Below are 20,670 nucleotides of genomic sequence, written 5' to 3' on the forward strand. Positions count from 1 at the left end.
GCATGTGCTGCTTTTCATGGTTGCATCAAGGAGAGCCACACACTTTGCAGTTTGCAGCTTTGCACTGGCATGTTTGTCTAATCCTTGAGTGTTTGTGCGTCAGTGTGAGAGACGGACTATACAGCTCGGCAGAACCCTGGCAATGCATGTCTCAAAGTTCAGTGCTTATCTTACTCATCTAAATTCTGTTTTTCCCTTTTCTGTCTATAGAAATATTATGGTCTGGATACAAAGTGGGATGCCATCGAGCAGTGGATGGTAGGCCTTGACCAACAAAGTTAAAAATAATTTTAACATTGAAAACTTGTACAGTTTACAATTTGAGTTTCCATGGGACAGGTATATTGCTATATTTGAAGAATCAGTTTCCAGTCTTAGACTGTCTTGCACTCTGCATCTGGAGTACTGCTTACATGCGTTTTGTTTTTAGACAGTTTGAAGGTTCTAATATATAGGATTTGATTGTAGAAGCTGTTCTGCTTTAGAAAACTCCATTCCCAAGCTGTTAAAACTGATCGGAATTAAAACACATTACAACTATTGCTGGCATTAGCAATAGGCTATACTTTATTTGTTTTCATGTTTTTGACTTTTTGTGATAGTTTGAGTTCTCTGTGTCTCTAAATTGAATAAATACTTAAACTTTGGGTGGGTTGTAGCCAGAGTTCCAGGCATCTTTGCATTGACCCTGTGATCCTCTTTGATTGTACCTTAAACCTTGTAGTTAGAAGGGCAAACACCAGCAGGCATCGTCTTACTCTCGTTACTCTAGTGATGCTCCCAGCTCCCATCAGTCCTGAAATCTAACATCTTGGCTTTCACTATCTAGTAAACCATCAAACATAGATTAGCCTGTCAAGAATATCTGACTGTCCAATGGTCATAACATAAAAATGAAAGAGTTGCTTGAAGACCAGATTTGGTTTCAAATGTATTCATTTCAGGTTTTTTAAAAGAAATTATTCTTTGATCCTCAAATTATGAAGCCATTCATCAGTTAGGGACTGGATGCATGGTGATAGTTCACAGGCTGCTCTTTTTGAGTTCCTCTGACCTGGTAACATGAGTTTAGTTTTTGGAAGTTGTTAGCTTGCTTCTGCAGTCCTCGCCCCTTCCCAAGTCCCTCCCCTCCCCATTATTTTGGTTTACACTCTTGCTATTGCCAAGGTGACTTACTATCCAGACATGGTGAAATGCCTCATTGAGCTTAAGGCCAGAAGGGACCACCAGATCATTTAGTCTCATCTCCTGCGCATCAACAAGCCACTACACTTCACCCAGTTACCCCTGTGTTGAACCTACTGACCTAGATTAGACTAAAGTATTACAGCCCTGGGGAGAATAAACTGGTATGTGCCACAGGCAGAGAATATAAGGGTCTGAGGTGCACCAGTGCCCAAGGCCTTTCCAAATGCAGGGAATTGATTTAGTAACTTATACCCAGAGGATCCTCACAAGTCAGCCTTTGTCACTTCAAAACCTTGCATGCTTCTCTCTGCAGAGAGAGAGCTCACCATCTCTAGTGCTTCCCAAATCCAGAGCTTAGTTTTATTGGGCAGAGTGCTAACCACAAAACACTGAAGCTTGCTTGAAAACCAACATATTTATACAATTTGTTTGTGTCAAATATAGTTGTATAACAATTAAATTTATTTTGCATTCTACTTTTTAAGCCTGTTTTTTGCTAAATAGTGTTAAAACAATTTTGTTGAAATTTAGTACATCCTACCACATGGACAGTGTTCAAAGTCCCCATACAAGACAATGTATTATGTAGTCTGGTGATTGGAAGTAGAATATAGATTATTTTATCTTGGAAGCAAAGGCCATATGTTTCAGTGAAACTCACATTAAAAGATTGTTTGCCTTCACATTTTTTACAGGATAGAGAATGTCAGACAAATTGAGTAAGACTGATTTTGAGGGGCATGTAAACTAGAAAGCTTTGTTTTAAAGAGAGCTGTGGCTACTGGCTCTCAGACCCACTAGGGCAGTAAATTTAACTGTCTTAATCAGTGCTTTTGCGCTGTGTGTGTCTAGGGACTTAGGTACTAATAAGAGAGAGACAAGCAGAAACTTTTGTTAGTGAAAGAGAAGCTTTTGAGCTCTTCTTAAGGTCCCTGTGGAGCTCGAAAGCTTGTCTCTTTCACCAACTGAAATTAGTCCAATTAAAAGATATTACCTCACCTACCTTGTCACTTTCATATGCTGGGACCAACCTGACGATAACACTAGGTACAAATAAAGAAAACAATGTATATAAACTTTCCTGACATTGTATTTTAGAAATGCATAGCAGTGAAGAATGGGTTGGGATGAAGGAAGGAGAACAGGAATAGGGAAATAGCAAGTTTTTTTCCCTCAGTTGCCATAGTGCATCATCTATCATTATGAGATTAAACCTTGCTAAACTTCCTTCTCAACGTGACTGAGGTTTCATTTTTCTTTCTTACTTAAAGCTTTGTTTTAGTATTGCTGTCCTTTCAACATTTCATTCTTATTTTCTCTGCTACTTCAATAGGAAGACAGTGAGCGTTATTCTCGTAGATCCAGAAGGAATGCCTCGGTTAGTATTTTCTTTTGTTCATTCTTTACACTTATTTACACGTCACTTACAGCATTCTGTTCAGTGGCAGTGTATCTCTTAAAAACAAATGTATTTACTGTTAATTTGATGCAACACTTCATTCATGCCTTTCTGCAAAGAATTCTGGGGAATATTTGCAAATTGCCAGAATAAAGAAAATTCAACTGTTCGTTTTGCATGAGTGAACAATGAACCAGTTTGTTTTGCATGAGCCAGACATGGCACAAGGAGGAGTTGTGCAAGCTCCTAACTTGTTCAGCCTGTAGTGGAATGCTTGAGAAGTTCCTTTGGATCATTTTCAGGCAATAAAATGTTTGACATGGCTCTGTGATATTTACTCTTATGTTTGTCATCTACACGAAACATTTCTACTGGGCAAGCCTTTTTTTAAGGAGTTTAGCTCAGAATCTTTTCATACCTATGACTTCCGGGCCTCATTGATTCTGTCTTTACTTGGTTCATTGCTTATTATCTGTATTCTTTTAACTGTTTCTTGTCTCCTACACTTTCTCTTCAATAGGCTTCAGATGAAGATGAGCACATGTCAGTGGGTAGCCGTGGAAGCCTAAGGGTTAGTAGCTTGTACAATTAAGTGCATGAATTTTTTATTGATGATGCTTTTCTTCTACATCTGACAATAAGTTCCTCTGCACCCCTTCCAGAGAGAGCTCTGATTAATTTTCTGCCTTCCAAACCTCCAAGTTTTACACATTGTAGGCTTATACGTGAGGCCTACATTGACACCAACAATTCCTTTAGCCAAGGAGAACTGTATAGGTGTGTCAGTTTCATAGACATTAAATTGTAAATATGAATATAAGTAAAGCATAACATTCTGTAGATTTTTTTCTGCTGAATACTTTTTTCACTAATCGCTGGGAAGGTATTAAATCACGGTATTGGTCTTCAGAATTTCCTCTTGTATGGATCTTTCTAAGCTGTTTCAGCATTAGTGACCATATGGAGTAATCTGGGAAATGAAGCTGAATTCCCTTGATTGGGTGTTGGGGGTGGGTGATCATAGGTAGAAACTAAATGCAAATCATCATCTGATGGAAAGCAAATCAGTTTAGAGTTACTGTGAACCAGTATTAATAACGTTCTTAGCTGGTCTATAAATAGTTTTGGGGTCCAGGTAACTTCTTCCTCAAAGCTGCCATTTTGAAATGTTTGGAGCTTCTCTTCCCAGAAATGGGGCTGGGCACTGAGGAAGGATCACTTGGGCATGTGTGATAAGCACAATCACTTAGGTCTAATCTATACGAGATACATTTACCTTTTAAGAACAGTAACATCTTGCTAGTACAGTTGAAAAACACTTTGTCACATACAAAATAACTCCAACCAGTGTAAATGTAGGTACACTGAATTGCTTCATTCCGTACCATTTCAATGTGCACCATTTTAATTCCAGTGTGGACCAAATTAGTTCTCATAACATGCAGTCCTGCTACTGTCCCATGGTATGCTGATTAATTGTCTTTTGAAAACTCTTAAAGTTCTGAAGCCTATGGGATGGGTCTTTAGAGGGCTTGCAATTGAAATGGTCTAGAACAGTACTAGTACAGATATGAAGCAATACTGCAACAGTTTAGAACGTGAATCAGCATGACTAGTATGGAGACAGAATTATTTGTGCCTAAACCACTTCTGTTCTTCTGGTTCTATTAGGAATAATTGTTTTCTAATGCTGACAGAATCTTTGTGCAGTTGGCGAGAGCATTACTTCTTTAAAATGGATATAGATTATTCAACTCATAGACAAATTAAGATTTTATATTTTAAAGAAGGATCCACGTCCTTAATCCTGGTTTTTACCGTTTCTAGGGAGGTCTCATGCAGCTCTTGGAAGATCTTGTAATTAACTGCCCAAATAAGGGTTAATGTTTTTTCCTTCTGGAAGAATATCCCCAGAGGAACTGTTAAATGGAATGATCTCATTTTCCCTAAATAGTTCTATATTTATATGTAAAAAGGCTTACAATTCTACCACTGGGGAAACAAATTAAATGAATGATTGCTAATTAAATTTCCAACTACTGGTGGACATGCAGTACATCTTGTACTATGAGTGTCTCATTCTTTTTTGGGTGGCATCTGTATACTGTTCATGATATGACACTGGTTTTGCTGTAAGATTCCCACCTCCTGGAATTGGGGATTAATTTAATTTACGCAAACAGTATAAGTAGAATGTGCTCAATAACTTAATGACCTTTCATTCTTTATTTCACTAAGAAGAAAGCAATAATTGATGTGTTTTCCTCAGTGACGAGGAAAGGTTAAGAAATATGAACATTAAAATGGATTATTTAAGTTTAATTCAACTAAAATCTAAAATATAATTGTGCATGGAACAGACTTAAGACAAATGCTTTCATTCCTAGAGCACTTGAGGTTTCAGTTTGGGCAATTTTCAATTAAACTGCTTATCCAGCCCTGACTACAAGTATATTTTCATGGCCTGCAAGGAAATTAATGACTGGAATATCATCTCCAAAATCCTCATGAATATGAGTCTCTATTAGACCACAGTGTACTTTATTCTGATGCCCACTGGTAATTAAAATTTACATTTCACTAAACAGGTTGCATTTCCTCACCCAAAAGAAATGTCTGATTTCTAAGCTCTCTGGAGTCTAAATAAGTGTCCCTAATATCCGACAGTATTCCCATGCTATTGACAATACAGTCTTTCAATTTTAAGAGACAGATATTTATCTGGTGTAACTCCACTGAAGTCAGTGACTAACACTAGCTGAAGATCTAGCTCATAGATATTTACTGGTTAAATTTGTGAGTAATGTCCTTGTTCGATAGAAAACTTTGTCTAATGGAGTTTTGCAAAAAAAACACTGTGCCTAATTTCCTGTATTACTGTTAAAAGGGAGGCCTTCCTCAATGAATTATCATAAATCCAAAGATTTGAGTTCTGTACACACATTGAGGGAGATTTGACCTCTACATTTTAAGACTTGAAGAATGAGAACTTACTGAGATTTCCTGCCCTGACCCAGGGGCACTTGTGACTTCAGGCGAAGGAAAGCAGGAGGTAGATACTTAGCTCATTAGTCTGAGCCAAAGTCTGTCCCTTAATAGACTCAGTTTAGTTCACGTGATTTTATTCACATTGAAACAAAATACAACTAATTATGTTGTTAGCACTGATATATAGCTCAGAATTGCGTGACAAGACGGAACTGTGAATATACTTTAAGTGGTTTGCATAGATATTTATTTATGCTTCTGTTGTTTTTTATGGATCTTTTATTTGGCTTTTTTATTTGTGTATAAAAGTGAAACAAAAATCTGGCCTCCTAGGGTCTAGAGTTCATGGTTCTATGCTTCTCTTGCAAGTCTAGTTAACATTAAAAAATGCTTTAGAAACTAGGAAACTATCTTATCTTTATTTAAGAATTTGTAAAACTAGATTAGATTCACAGAGAAATCTGAATTCTGGTTTTTATCAATAAGTAAAGGTGGAATTTATTTGAAAACTTTTGTTTCAAAGTTGACTTGTTATGGAAATCTTCATAGTTGGATTTGGTGTTAAACAAGTTTTTTAATTTCTTTTAAAAAAAAAAAGCTGTTTTGCGTCCCTTGAAAGTTCCTTGAAATATTTCTATGGGCACTCACGGGACACCACACAATAAGAGTGGAATTTACAAATTTTCTCTTAAAGGGTTGTTTCTTTCTCTTTTGAACAGAAAATTTCCAAAAAATGGACCGATGTCGGAAAAATTATTGCCTTATGAAACTTCCCAGCTCTCAGATCTGTGAGATCCTTTCTCACAGAGTTTTCTCCTGAAATCTTCTCCTCTATGAATATTTTCAAGTGGTTTTTTCTGAGACAGATGAAAACTGTCCCAGGATCCTACCTGATTCATTCTGGAAGCCCCATAAGCTTGCTTTACACTTAAGTGTTTTTTATTGCAGAGAAACTTAGAACATCATCTGTTTTTTTTAAGACATATGAACCTGGTTTCAATTTTCTTCCACTGCAATTTTTTTTCAATTTTTTCCTAATAGTTTCACAGTGGGCCAAGTCCCACATCCAAGATCACACACGGTGAATATGGTTGTGTTATCACCCAGTAGTGATGCAGTGCACAAAAGCTTTTCTCTATTTCTCTTGTTATTCTGATGATTGCTGAAGTTCCTGACTTCTGATCCTGTGCTAGCATTCGTGCTATCATTGCTGAAAAATGGAAGGAATTTTAAACTTTTACACCTCAGTGCCTATGTTCCTGATTATCATCTTTATGTTTGGGTTTTCTTTTTGTATTCTGATAGTTTTTGTTTCCTCTCATGCTCTTGACAGTCTGATTTGGAATATGGCAGCACCTATCCAGTGGTGAGAATGGTCTGGAGTTGCAGTGTGTGATAGAAATTGTGGGGAAAAAAATACTAACACCTATTGCTATATCTGGTCAATAGTAGAGAGGAAGACCCAAAAAGGCAATGATCCTGATGGCAATATTATAGTCTCTGATGTGGATACCTGAATGTAAGGAATGAGACACATCCCACTGCTTTATTTAGCATTGTGCCATTTGTCGGACTCAGCAAGGCAAAGGATTGAATAATGTTTATGGAGAATAAACTGAATGCCACCTAAAAGTGTAGTCCCTTCAGGGCAGCATGGAGAAGCTTGCCTCGCTACTACTTGTATTGTACCTGCTCGGAGGAGAGATGGTTTCATTCTCCAGTGCTCTTAATGTGGTAACCTACACAAATACATTCATAAAATGTGTGTTTTAATTCAGACACGAACAATGAACTTTCTTCCTCTTGAACATTTCCCCCATTGTACAAAGAGCTGTCTTGCAAATATCTAAAATCTGGGTAGAAAAGCCATTACCTACTAGACAGTTGTATATTGTGTACAACTTTAATTTCCTGTGTATTTCAAGCACCTTTTATTTTACATAACTCCTCTCAAGTAGATCTGTTCCAGGAAACAAAAGATGAATAAATCTGCTGTATTATATATACATTGAAAAGCTTTACCTCTGCCTGTGAGGACAAAATCAATGTTCATAGCTACAATATGTGTATATACACTCATTGCAAGAAAAAAAAAATCTTAAGATTGGGATCCTTAAATTTGGGTTTAGATCACATGGCGACATTAATACTGCTCCCTTGTGAGTCTGTTGTGATAGAGCATAGGGTCTTGCTATGCCTCCAGAAAAGGCAAAGTACAGGAAGATCTTTTTTAAAAGCTGCTGAACGAAGAGCAACTCTATTTTATTTGAACTAAGCATCATCTACACCTCCCTCTAGCTGTCTGTTGTGAATTAGTGCTTCAGGCCTCCACATCAGAACTTGAAAACAAGCTCAAGTGGCCAGTTTCACTGAAGGCTGTGGTTTTCTCTCTTTCTGCATTCCCTACCCCTATTTCAAATTAAGAATTTGTGCTCCCAATATATTCTATTTCCCTGGTCAGTGGCCTATATACTGATATAGTTCTAAAGCTTATTATGCAGAGTTTATGCATGGATATATTGATGTAGTACGTATATATGGCAGAGGGCTCTATTAATTGATTTAACCCAGTAAGCATGAATAATTTTAACTGCAGCTATTCATTTTAACTGCATGGTTATCATTCTTTAATTTAAAATAATAAAATAGCAATTTGAATCTGGTATGATTCTATTTTCTGTATCCTGTGTGTGTGTGTGTGTGTGTGTGTGTGTGTGTGTGTGTGTGTGTGTGTGTGAGAGAGAGAGAATCATGCTCTGTAGATTTATAGGAATACAGAACTTATTTTTTGCATGTAGATCTGCATGTAAGACACAATGAAGATAGAAGTACAAGAATTCATTGATCTTTTCACCAAGTATTCTTACTCTCACTGCAGGCTGGATTAGAGAATGAAAGGACCAAAAAGAAGAACTCCAAAGCAGTATGTATTTAGAGATTTGTTTTCCTGAGAGGTTTTGCATCTAAAGAGCTATGATAGGGCTGGAGAGAACTTATAAAAATGTTGGCCCTAGCATTATGGCCAGATTGGGCCAAATAGTTTCTTTTATACTGAGAAACCAGCGTAATGCCAAGAATATATTGTACCTCTTTGGAGCTGTGAGTGCAGAAAAGGCACTGAGCATCAGTTGCTTATTGCAAAACGAAGTACAGCCCAAATGATTCTACAGCAGTCTGCTCTGGTGATTTTTTTCAAGATACTCTGTATCTTCATATATTACATTAGTTAGTGAAAAGATGGTAGTGGCTAGAGTGGTGGTGTGTGTGACAGGTAGCAAAGGCGGTATTTTTTCCATGGGCTATATTTCATGTAGCAAAACAGTAAATGTAATGGGTCAACATTCAATCTAAAGCACATTTAAGTAGCTAATAACAGAACAATGCTTTAAGGTTTTAGGAGCGCTTCATTAAATAAGACCATTTTTACAGCCATTTTTAACGTATTAGGGCTTTACATTGGAAAATTTTCAAGAATCAAAGTGAGTAGTCTGTTTGTTTGTTTTTTAAAAGCAGACTCCCCCTCAAACATCCACAGAACTGACTTCTGAAACTTACTCTATGGAAAATAGAGTTAAAGGTTGCTTCTAAAGGAATGCAGAGTTGGTTGTCCAGAACTGAGTGGCAGGGTTATCAGATCTAAATGCCTTTACCAAACTAGGGGCTGCTTTTCTTGTTGCACTGATTTCATGCCAAAGAAATTTCAGTCATCTGTCTTTTTCCAGAGCAGGTTATTGCAAAATCAGCCTTCATGTAGCTTCTATAGGGCACCCACATGTAGGGTTTCTTTTATCCTCAATTGCAATATTGCATTTAGTACAAAATGTTGCCAGATAATACAAGAAATATTCTGTTTGTATATCCCAGAGGTGGAAATGTGATAAATATTTACTCATTTTGTCTTTGTCACAACTTAGTTCATAGTAACTCTCATGATTAACCTTACAGTTCACTGCCACTGCACTTGTATTTCCCCTCGTTGATTCAGCAAGGGCACGCACTCTCAGGTTTCAGCTTCCCAGATGTTGCCTTTCTGGGTGGAGAGCTGCATCTCTCTCTCCTTTCTGATGAGAGTATTCCCAGGCTGCTCAGTTCTCTGCCTTCATTGTGTATTTCTCAGCAAAGAGAGTCTGCCTACACAGACCTGTTTGCTTTCTCTTCACATACAGATAAGTGACTGCTACAGATATAAATAACCACACAATTCTTTGTAAGCAAGCCTACTTTATTATTAATGTAAAAGCGTTACAGAGAAAACATTTTTAAAACAATGAAAGAACCTACATGCATGCTAATCTTACCAGAGTCCCAACCTAACGTGGATTCTGGCAGGAGCAGTCCTTCGACACATTTCTCTCTCCTCTCCTTCTCTCCCCCCCCCCCCCCAAAAAAAAAAAAAAAAAAAAAAAAAGCTAGAGGGGTCCTTGTGGTTACAGTTTATTATAGCTTCAGATCAGAACAAGCACATAGTCTTATGAGGTCTCAGTCTTTCCCTAAGGATTGGGGCCCTCCGTGCATCATGTCCATTTGCTGGATCAGGAAGGCCCTGAATCACTTTAAAATCAGGCTATTTATCTAAAAATCTTCTCTTCATCTACTGGTCCCTGGCAAATCCTGTCTGAACTAGAACATGTGCATCTCGCTGGATGGCTTCTGAGGGTTGATAAGAAAAAAGTTCTTTAGCATCCCCCATCCTCACTAGAAAGGGTACATACAATATCACAACACATACACAGTTGCATTTTTAATATAACACACCCTAAGGTATTAATCCTATTTGAGTAGGGTTTAATTTAATTCAACAAAGTTTATCCTAATTCCATAAGGGTTGTTCACAACATTACAGGATGTTGTCAGTCTCTCATAATGAAGTCTAAAGTTAAGCATGTGCATAAGTCTGTGTAGTATCAAGATCCTAATTACATCCACATGCATGGGTTTTTCTCTGTGCATATACAAGTAGAAATACTGTCAGAAAGCTGAAACACTTATAAGATTTTGTTCACAGCAAATGGTCACATTTTCCAGGAAATCTATGTTGACTCCAAAAATGTTGCTACAGTAATATCTTAGTCCACTGTAGTGTATAAATTAAATTAACTATTAACAGCGCTTATGTGCTAGCTAATAGATTTTTATTTCTGTGCTGATATGGAAGATAATCTGATTAAAAGTGAGTTTCATACTTATATTTGTTAACTTACATTGTTCTTTGAAAAGTCTTTTCAGTTTTCACATATATTTATTGGAGAAAATATAGAACATATATGTTGCTGGGGGCCTGTTTGAAATGTGCAGATTGTGTTTAGAAATTCAAGCATTGGATAATCCTGCTAGATTATAAATGCAAATATTTGTGCACTAGTGCATTTTGGCATAAATTTAGTAAAGGTTTTTTATTACCAATTCTGTTTTTGAGGGGATTTATCATTTTAATTTGCTTCAGGCTGTAGTTTGGCAGTCAATATACAGTTGCATTTTGTTTGAAAACAGATTCAGATTGGTTTGTCTGATGTTCCTTTTAGTGATGCATTAAAAATACATAGGTTTTACTTTTATTACAAAGATTCTCTGTCAGTAACAATTTAGGGATTGAGGGAGACAAGGTGGGGGAGAGATCTTTTATTGGACCAATTTCTGTTGGTGGAAGGTACAAGCTTTTGAGCTGCACAGAGTTCTTCAGGTCTGGGGCTCTGTATAGCTTGAAAGCTATCTTCTACCAACAGAAGTTGGTCCAATAAAGATATCTCACCTAAATTGTGTCTTTAATATCCTGTCACCAACATGGCTACAACACTGCAAACAAATTTAGGGATTCTTAGTTTTCTGGCTATTATAAAATAGGCCTGATAGTTCATCCATACTACTTGCAAAACATTATCAGAGAGACTCTGATTTTAATGGCCATTAGTACAGGTGATCTTGGCTAGAAGATGACAATTGGTACACATTTCATGGTGTGGCTACATATTAAAAATAAGACTAGTTCTATGATCTATGATATAGCGGACCAAAGTTTGGATCCTGAGGAAGAACCATATCCATTTGAAGAGCAAAGATTGCTGAGAGGAGTGATCTTTGAGAGTACAGAAAGGTGAATTCTGGAGGTTTGGAGCAGATTCTGAACTTCCAATCTCTGAAGGGCTGTGTAGAATCCTGGGATATGGTGGGTGGTCATGTCTGGATTTGAGCATTATGTACATAGAAATCATGGGAGGCAAATACAAGAGATGTTGAGAAGTATAGTTTGTGTTTAAAAAGCTATGTTAGTGTTTTTAATCTCAAATGCCAATGTGGAATGAAGAGCTTAGGTAAATAAGGGAATAATTTTCTTTCCCTTCACTAGACTGGAAACTCCCTTTTCACTTCCCAAAGAGTCTGAAAAGACTGAGACTTCAAATACTTTCTGCTGCTGTACTGTTTTTTACAAAAAATTTTGAGGTGAAAACAGGCACATCTTTGGCTGGGTTACAGGGTATTGTTGAAAAACAAAACTGTCAAGTGTTCTTTAGGTCTCCTTATGAGCAGTCTGAGATCATAATGATCCCTGGGGAACCACAGCTATTGTCCCTGGTGTACTGTTTTTGTGAAAAGCATTATCAGTGTTTTAGTTATGCATTAACTATAACGTTGCCTGAGACCTCTTTTGGTTTCATTTCAGTTTTTCTCTCATTTTTCTTTCATGACAGACCAATGGTTATGATGAAGATGTGTATGGATCATCCCAAAGTAGAAAATGTAGCAGGATTAGTAGAGATTTAAAAAAAAATTAGTCACTTTAGTTCATGGAATTAACAGGAAGCTTTTCTATAAATTAACCATCTCCTTTACTGAGGGCCTTTCCTAAAGTAAAGTAGCTGATTGTCTTTTTTTTTTTTTTTTTGGTCCCTGCTTTGGAAGGCATTTCCCTCCTGACTTCCATATTACAATTCTTGCAGTTCACTAGGCATCTGCCCCTCTGCAGGGGCATAACCAAGTCCATAAAAAACAAAACAAAAAAGTAAACCGCGAGAGGCAGTGAGTGGGAAGGAAAAAAAACTTGTCCTGAGAAAATTCAAGTAGGATCTGGGGGCCAGAATATAGTTCTATGCAAACTAATTGAGTGAAAAAAAGTCAAGTTATGGAGAAAAATATTTTGACAGTGGAAATCTAGTTTGGCTTGGAGGCTCTGGAGCTCTTTCATGCATCCTTTAAAGAGATTTGATTGCCATTGGGATATAGGCCTTAAATATCTGATCTGTACAACCAACTCATCTTGATACATTTCCTCACTATAAACTTTTTTTAAAACACAGTGTAGTTTAGAAAAATTAGTCCATTTTTTAAAATCTGAACATGTAAAGGGGATTTATTCTATTGAGTTCTATCTGAAGGTAGTGTTTTTCATAAATACAACTATAAAGACAATAGTTTTGCATACAAGTAAATAGTTTGACAACTAAGTTCGACAACTAAGATAAAAGTATTTAATGTAGTGGTGATCGTGACAACCCTGTTGGAGCAGAAAGATAGCCTTTAAAAACAGCTCAGGAGAGAACTAAACGGTCTTCAGTGTCAAAAGTTAGTGTATGCTTAACATCCTTTGGTTTGCTTCTGTCACAAATGAGGATATACTTAAATGATCCCAGCAAGTTGCCGTCTTGTACCAGCTGAGAACAAGATGATTGCAATGGTGGCGTCATATCCAACATACAGAAGGCACGCTTCTACAAATGGTTTACAGAGCTGAGGCTGAAGGAAGTGGAGCAAGAGGTCAGCCAAAAATGAAGTTGGAAAATGCCATTTTCAGGGATTTAAGACGCTTAACCTTCCATACTGACTCTTCACAAAGGACAAAGTCTTGCCAGGGACTATTTGAGATAAGTCCATTCTGTGCGACACCACAGCTACATTATAGCCGTGTGAATGTCCTGCTGCTTATTAAAAGTAGAAAAACTACATTAAACAGTATGGTTGCACAGTTGAGTCAGAAAAAGTTAATTTAATCATTAATTAAGTCACATTGTCCATATATGGGTCACTTGTTTTCACATTTGGTGCTCTCAACCATTAATATGAGATCTTTTTCTAGCTTCCCCTTTAATATAATGTTCTGTAAATTATTCCCTTCTTGGTTTTTTCCCTTGTCATCTTGTGCTTACCACCATGAAGGCCAACAATGATGCTGTAGCAAGTTGATCTCCAGGCCACCAGGATTTGTTTCTCTTTAATGAAATGGGATTCATTAAACATCATGCAAATTAAAAGCTCTGCATATAGAAGGAGACCGTAAAACAACTTTAAGACCCAGTTAAGCAAGCATTTAAGTACATGCTTAACTCTAAGCAAATCCTATAGCATTCAATGGGACTATTTACATACTTAAAGTTAAGCATATACTTAAGCATTTTGCACAATCCAGCATTTGTTTTAATTCCCCTCTCTAAACTGTTTTGTCTTGTAGCCTTTATGCCCCACTTGTAACGACTAAATATATACAAAGTGTAGAGAATAAAATGAGGAAGTGCAGTAAACTTCATGTAGCTACTCCCCTTATATACATAAGGAGGTGATCAAAACTCAAGACAACTAGCTATGTGGAGATATGCAGCAAATCTCAATGGAAATAAACAGATAAAATCGAAGATCTAGTTGCAATAAATTATTGTTGTACATATTGTCTGCCTTAAAGTTGCAGTAGATTAGCTGAAATTGCAACAAGGACTCTTATGAAAAGACAGCATGTACAAGGACATTTTTTGTTGTCTAAATAGTTTAAGTATTGCCAATCTTGCTGAACTGTTTGACAAAAGGAAACATTGTACTGTGTTTTCAAAGGACTTGTTGCTCTTTTGAATTGTCCAGCACCTCTAATAAATGATGTTCTTGTTCTTTAATGACATGCTGTAGAGCTCCAACTACAGTGGGGAGAGCAGAAAATCTACAAAGAAGTCATCCAGGGAGAAGTTGGTTGGTTTCTATTTAAATATTAAAATTATTTCTGTGGAAACTGCAGGGTTTGTAGCATGGAGTATTTTACATAGCACATGATTACAATCACATTATTTACTTCTTGATGTCTTCATTACTAACAGTAATTCAGATTAACCACTATTTGAAGGGGGAGTAAAGTTTCAGAGAACAGTAAAATAGTTGAGCTATCTTTTTATAGAGCATAATAAACTCCACCTCCAACATTACTCAATGTCTATCTTGCTAGCATTCAGCTTGCAGCTGCATAATTTTTGGTGGTGGTGTGGAGAGTGGTGAAGATTGCAGACAGGAAAGCAGTAAGGATAAAGGAATAACTTAGAACAGGCAGAAGTTCTCTACTTATTAATGCAATAAGTCTGCCAATATTAGTTATATTTCTAAAATCATATTTTTAATTGAAAAATGTAATTATGTGGTATGCACCTGTAGTGATATTTAGCTTTATACCTTGAGATCACATCAATGCTTCACAAAATAGTAACCATTGAAAAATGAAACATAGCTATTGTGATATCACTTGACATGCTAATTGTGAAATCTCAGTGGGTATGAAAGTAATTTTTTCCCCAGATATAACTCAGCTCAGCTGAGAACTCTCAAACTTTGTCTAATGAAAACCTTTTTATCTATCTAATCAGAAAAATTGTATTTAAATTGGGTAGAGATGGATATAAGCTTTCTGTATTGAATAAAGATTTATCCAATGATATAAACATCTCTGTATCCAGTGATTTATCCATCAAGCTGTATTCTCCAGTGCTAGAGGTCCGAACAGTATTGGGAATAAAGCATTTGTCCTCTTCATGTCACACTACCTCTGATATTGAACAAGTCACTTAACTTCAGCTCCCTCATTTGTAAAATGGGAGTAATACTTATCTAACTCATAGTGATGGTGTGAGATTAGTTAAGGTTTGTGAGGAAGCTTTAAAGATGGATATCACTGAAAAGTGGTTGTTCATTATTGAGGATAGAGAATCATGTATCTTGACTGAAGTATCCTGAGGAAGGTGGTTGTAACACAGGACCTTTGGGGTAGGGAAGAGAAGAAAAAGAGGAATATTTTTCTTTAGGAACAAACATCCTCTCTTTTGCTCAGACCTGTCTCGTTTTTGAGCCTTGCATTACAGAGAGGCTTTGAAGGGGTCACTGTAAACTCATTTTGTACTCCAAGAGTAGTTGCAGTGATTTTGTATGCATGTAGAACTATCACCTTAAGTAAACAATCCACTGTGTCAGCAACTGTATTGTCACCCTGGTTGAGAAGTGGCTTATGGAACTCTGGTGAATTAGTCCTGTTCAATGTTGTCAACTGCCTTTCCACTACTGGACCTGACATGCCTTATTTGCCTGCCCTGCCCCCAAATGTACCACAAACTGTTGCAGATAAACCCTTGTGCTCTACCAGAGTATCACCCCGCCTAAAGGATGTAAAACAAAATGTTTGGGGTGAGGCTCACTTCATCTCTTGCAATTCTTTACTAAAGTTTCCTACAGCTCCTGTCAGTAACACAGAGATTCTTCATCCACAGCCTACTTTAAGGTTGGCTGTTGGTATCTTTCCCAGTGTCTGCCTAGGAATTATGTTAAAATCTCCCCCATCTAACTGGTTAGTTCTGCATCTGGCTGACCCAAACAGCTGCAAGATAGCTACTGGAGATGAAGCTGTTGGAATGACACTGAAGTTACAAACAGAAGATATTTTATTTGGCCTACTCCTGCACAGTGTTTTGTCCTTCACATTCAGTCACACCTTAACCTGACAGTGGGTAGTTCCCTGCTTCTGTTAGCTATGGCATTTCAGGAAGAAGGTTTGGCTCCACATCTTTGGGATGCTCCCCAGACCACCCAGGTGGTCTTTTTACACTCCATATTTTTTCTTATCTTGTAGAGCATCCAGCCTTCCAAATAACTCTTTGGGTTGGAGTGGGGGCAGGTTTCTACTTCCTCGTTTTACCAGATTTCTTGTTTATCTCAGTGGAAACAGGCCCTTTGTTAAACCTGGTTTGTTGCAGCCTATCTTGGTCTGGTATCCTACACTCTGCAGCAGGCAGGGTCTCTCCTGATCACCAGGGAAGGTCAGAGGTGCTGATAATCAGCCTAAATCCAGAAAAAGGAAGTAATTTAAGTCCTATAAAAACACTCCTTCATCTTAATAAGAATTTCAAGCCAAAGAAATGTAATTAATTCTCTTATCTCTCCTTCCTCTCCTTCATTTCATTTCATATCACTCTGACTCCCAAGTCAGAAGCTATGGAAAAATAAGTCTAGGAAAAACTGTTGCTAGCAGATTTTGATCAGTGATGCACAAAATAGTGCAGCTGGTTTGTTACTGAAATTTCTTCTAAAAATTTGAAACGTGATCTGTTAATAAAAGCTAAATGAGGAGTATCTCTGCTGTTTTGCGTACATTGTGCAGAGGAATTACCAGTATGATAAACGGAATTCATAGATTTTTTTTAACTAGGCTTCAGAGTTTTAAGCATTAAGCTGGAGGATATAGTGGAGGACAGTAATATGTCTTTTTCCATGAGAGGTCAAATTTTCAAATGTCTAAATAAGTACTTAAGTGCCTGAAGTCTTGTGTATACTTGAAATGCTACAGCGGCACAGCTACACCACTCTAGTGCTTCAGTGTAGATGCTACCTATGCCATGGGAGGGGTTCTCCTATTGTAGGTACTCCACCTCCCTGAGAGGCAGTAGCTAGGTCGATAGAAAAATTCTTCCATCGACTGGTCTGCTCTGGGGGTTAAGTTGGTTTAATTGCACCGCTCACGGGTGTCGACTTTTCACATCCCTGAGCAATGTAGTTAAGTTGACTCAATTTTCTAATGTAGACCAGGCCTCAGTCTCTTTTAAAGATGAGACTTAGGCTCCCAATTCACTTTTGCAAGCTGGACTAAGGTACTTAATTCACGTGAGCATTTGAGAAATTGACCTGTTATCTTGTTTTTTGAGTCCCATACTGAAAGCTTCATTAGAAAGCTCCACTCTCATTGGACCATGGTTAGAGGTAAAATCTTTTGTGGTTTCTGAAGGTTCATCACTGGAAAAGATTAAATACTCTTCAGCTAGTGTCTGTGCAGAGCATTCAAAGTGTGTAGAAATGACTTTTCACTTACAGCTTTCAAATTAGTCTGCATTTTACAAATGGAAAAACAGCACACAATACTGTGCCTTTCAGGATATTTTCCTTAACATGGGTATATGTTTTCTCCTTAAACCCAGCTTTTGTAGCGTCTTTCACTATGATTCCTTAATTTCTTGTTCAAATTATATTTCTGCTCTTTGCAAGCCTTAATGTTTTGTCCTAATTTAAAGGACATAATACAGAATTTGGCAATTACTTCACGTTAAGCAGAGTTCTCTTCTTTTTTTTTTTTTTCTCCCCCCTGTTGATACAGGGTTCCTACTACTCTGACCTTGGTCTTCACAGCAGTGGCTTTACTTCCAAATCCCAACCTTCTTCTCAGAATGGAAATCGGGTCTGTCACTGTCTGTTTCCCCCTAGCCTTGATTCTTTTGTTTTGAGTTCACCTGGACAATACAATCTCCTGTATTCACACAAATAATGATAGGACCTTGGAGCAAAGCAATGACTCTTTTGTCTGAGTAGTTGCCAGGAGTCTCTGGTTCTTGTGTTTTGTTACAAATTTTCTGTGTACATTTTTCCATTTATGTCTGGACTGGGAAACAGAAAGCTGTTTAAGACAGGCCATGATGTTGATCTGTGCCTCACCTTTTCCTGCCATTGTTTTATTTTGCTTTTGACATTTGTCATAAATTTGTCCTGGCAAAGCTGCAAAATCCCCATTAAATATTAGTAGTTTACCTTAACTAAGACCACTCCTCTGCCCACCTTGCCAGTCTATTTCCTGTTGGCATATGTGAGATGAAGCTGTAACTCTCCCACCCTGTGTAATTTATAAGGCAATTGATTCCTGTACTAGTACAAGAAAATTACTAAGCTTAAGGCCTTTAAATCCTCTTGGAGGTTGAATTGTCCGCTTTGCATGGAGACAAAGTACAATGTCTGGCTGGGTCAGGATGCTGTTAATTTATATACAGCACTGTATTGTGCCTTGTAGTTTTGCTGTACATGCGCTCTGAACTTAACTCTCACCTCCTGGGAATGTTTGCTACTAACCGTAATGTCTTTTGTGACTGCACCTCAGTTTTTTATTTTATGGCACCTGTCTTGTAAAGTGTGCAGAATTTTCAGCCCGGATTCTGAATAATTTGATTCTTCCTCTCCTTCTGTTCAGTAATAAAATTGGTCACAGATGGTTCAAAACTGTCTGTAGTATTTAAAAAATCTACCCTAATGAATTTTCCTGCATCTGTGGGTATTGTACCTACATGCCTTCTCTTTTGGAATTGCTGGCTTTGACTGAAACCAGAATGGTCATACGCTCTCCTTCTGGATGCCATATATAAAGGTCTCTCTCTGAGATAGTAAGAGAGGATGTGTTATTTTTTTACTTATGCACACTCTGGTATCCTCCCTTCCTGTGGGAAATGTGCATGTGTCTACTTTATACTTAATGAATCTTTGTTTGGACTGGAACTTGCAGGTTTTTAAGCACAGATGGTTAATACTTTCTGTAATATTGTATATCTGTACACTGCGCTTTCCTGCACTGTAGCATAAGAATTTTAATGGCATGAATACTTTTGACCAGGATGATTAATCCCAATATGAACACATTTTGCTTTATCCATTTTTATATAAAAAGGCTTTTGCTTGTCTTCCTCAGCCCTCCTTGCTGTACAGTGATGCTCTGCCTGCCAGAAGTTACAGGGTTTGTTGTGCTTTCTGTCATTTTAACCACAAATGCAGAAGCTGTGCACTCACCCATGCACATGTTGTCTTTTGCCTTTGCAGTTTGTCAAGACTATCTTGTTGGTCCAGTTTATTTATATTGTACATATTGTCATTTTAGTGTATGATCCATTTGAATGGAATGCACATATGCCCATGGTGCATCTGTCAACTCTGTTTTGCTGGTCCTACATTTTACTCCCATTGGAATTCTGCAGCAGTTGCTTATGGATCTGTATAACACTCCTGCAGACTTCTAATTGGAGTAAGACATTTCTGTCTTCATTTTGGTGTATGAAGTAGGACACTGAAATATGGTCTAGAAAGAGGCAACATCAATCCTGACTGGATCTATAAAAAGTGGCACACATTTTCCTTGTTTAAAAACAAAATATACAGTGTAATGTTCCTTGCAGAATACATTCCCACTGCTCTCCTGTGTTAAACTGAGTATGTGGCTAACTTTATTCTCAAGTCCTTACAATGGTGATAGGAAACCTGACCCTGCATTTTCTGAGCCACATAAGTCAGCCAGACATTAGTGTTTTAAAATGGAACCAGATGATTGCTGTTTAGAACGTTCTTCCCCACCAACAGCTTCATATTAGTTCAGTTACTTATATCTCTATTTCAATTAAATTTACCAAGAATCCACTTTTCTCTTTCCTTCTCCTGTCCCAACCCAGAAATAGTTGGTTTAGTACTACTAAAATTATAAGAATTGATGTTGTCACTTTCTAGCGGATAATTTTAAGTGTTAAAGTTGATAGTTTGAAAAACAGTTAAGAATGCATGAGTGTGTGATGTTTGACTATCTGATCTCTCATTTTAATTCTGCACGTGTTCTGTAGTGTTTCACAGCTCACTGGAGTTAAGAATTTGAGTGTTCATTCTTCATTTTCATGCCATTCATGGAGTTTTACAGGAAATGCCCCTGTTATTTCTGCACCTTTGTTCTCTCTCTTCCCCCTTCTCACCTGCACCCCCCACTTTGTTTGTGCTGCACCTTGCTATCTTGTAATGCTCCAGATTAGAAAGAAAACCAAAGTCTACCACTTTTGTTCTGACTCTGTTTTTTAATTGTAGGCGTCTCTGTATGATGAAAGCATTTACAGTGGGAATCGTCGATATAGTGCCTCTAGTTCTCGTGCTGTAAGATGTTTTCTGCATTTTTCTGCTGGGCCTGCCTTCAGTGTTTTGTCCTATGATAACCTGTTTTACTGGAGCATGATTTTGTCTGTATCCATGGGCAGTATAAGATTACTGGCCAGATAGCTGGTGATGGAGAATTATGTAAACAA

General features: G+C 37.5%; 1 protein-coding gene across 17 annotated transcripts in view; it reads left to right on the plus strand.

Moving 5' to 3' along the window:
- Positions 1–20,670, plus strand: part of LRRFIP1 (LRR binding FLII interacting protein 1) — a 167,377-nt gene that overhangs the window by 92,595 nt on the left and 54,112 nt on the right. For 9 of the 17 annotated variants that reach the window (XM_067548686.1, XM_067548688.1, XM_067548691.1 and 6 more), the window contains exons 4-11: positions 211–258; positions 2,522–2,566; positions 3,108–3,158; positions 6,909–6,941; positions 8,454–8,498; positions 17,952–18,032; positions 19,305–19,349; positions 20,456–20,521. The exons of 1 other annotated variant lie outside the window; for it this stretch is intronic. In XM_067548686.1, the coding sequence (XP_067404787.1) occupies positions 211–258; positions 2,522–2,566; positions 3,108–3,158; positions 6,909–6,941; positions 8,454–8,498; positions 17,952–18,032; positions 19,305–19,349; positions 20,456–20,521 (414 nt within the window). The remainder of the gene's footprint in view (positions 1–210; positions 259–2,521; positions 2,567–3,107; positions 3,159–6,908; positions 6,942–8,453; positions 8,499–17,951; positions 18,033–19,304; positions 19,350–20,455; positions 20,522–20,670) is intronic. 7 more of the 17 variants (XM_067548687.1, XM_067548677.1, XM_067548690.1 and 4 more) reach the window with 4 other exon arrangements.

This window comes from Emydura macquarii, unplaced genomic scaffold (assembly GCF_026122565.2).
Source record: "Emydura macquarii macquarii isolate MOO-44397 ecotype Brisbane River unplaced genomic scaffold, CSIRO-AGI_Emac_v2 contig_1253, whole genome shotgun sequence".
In the NCBI taxonomy this organism is placed as follows: Eukaryota; Metazoa; Chordata; order Testudines; family Chelidae; genus Emydura; species Emydura macquarii.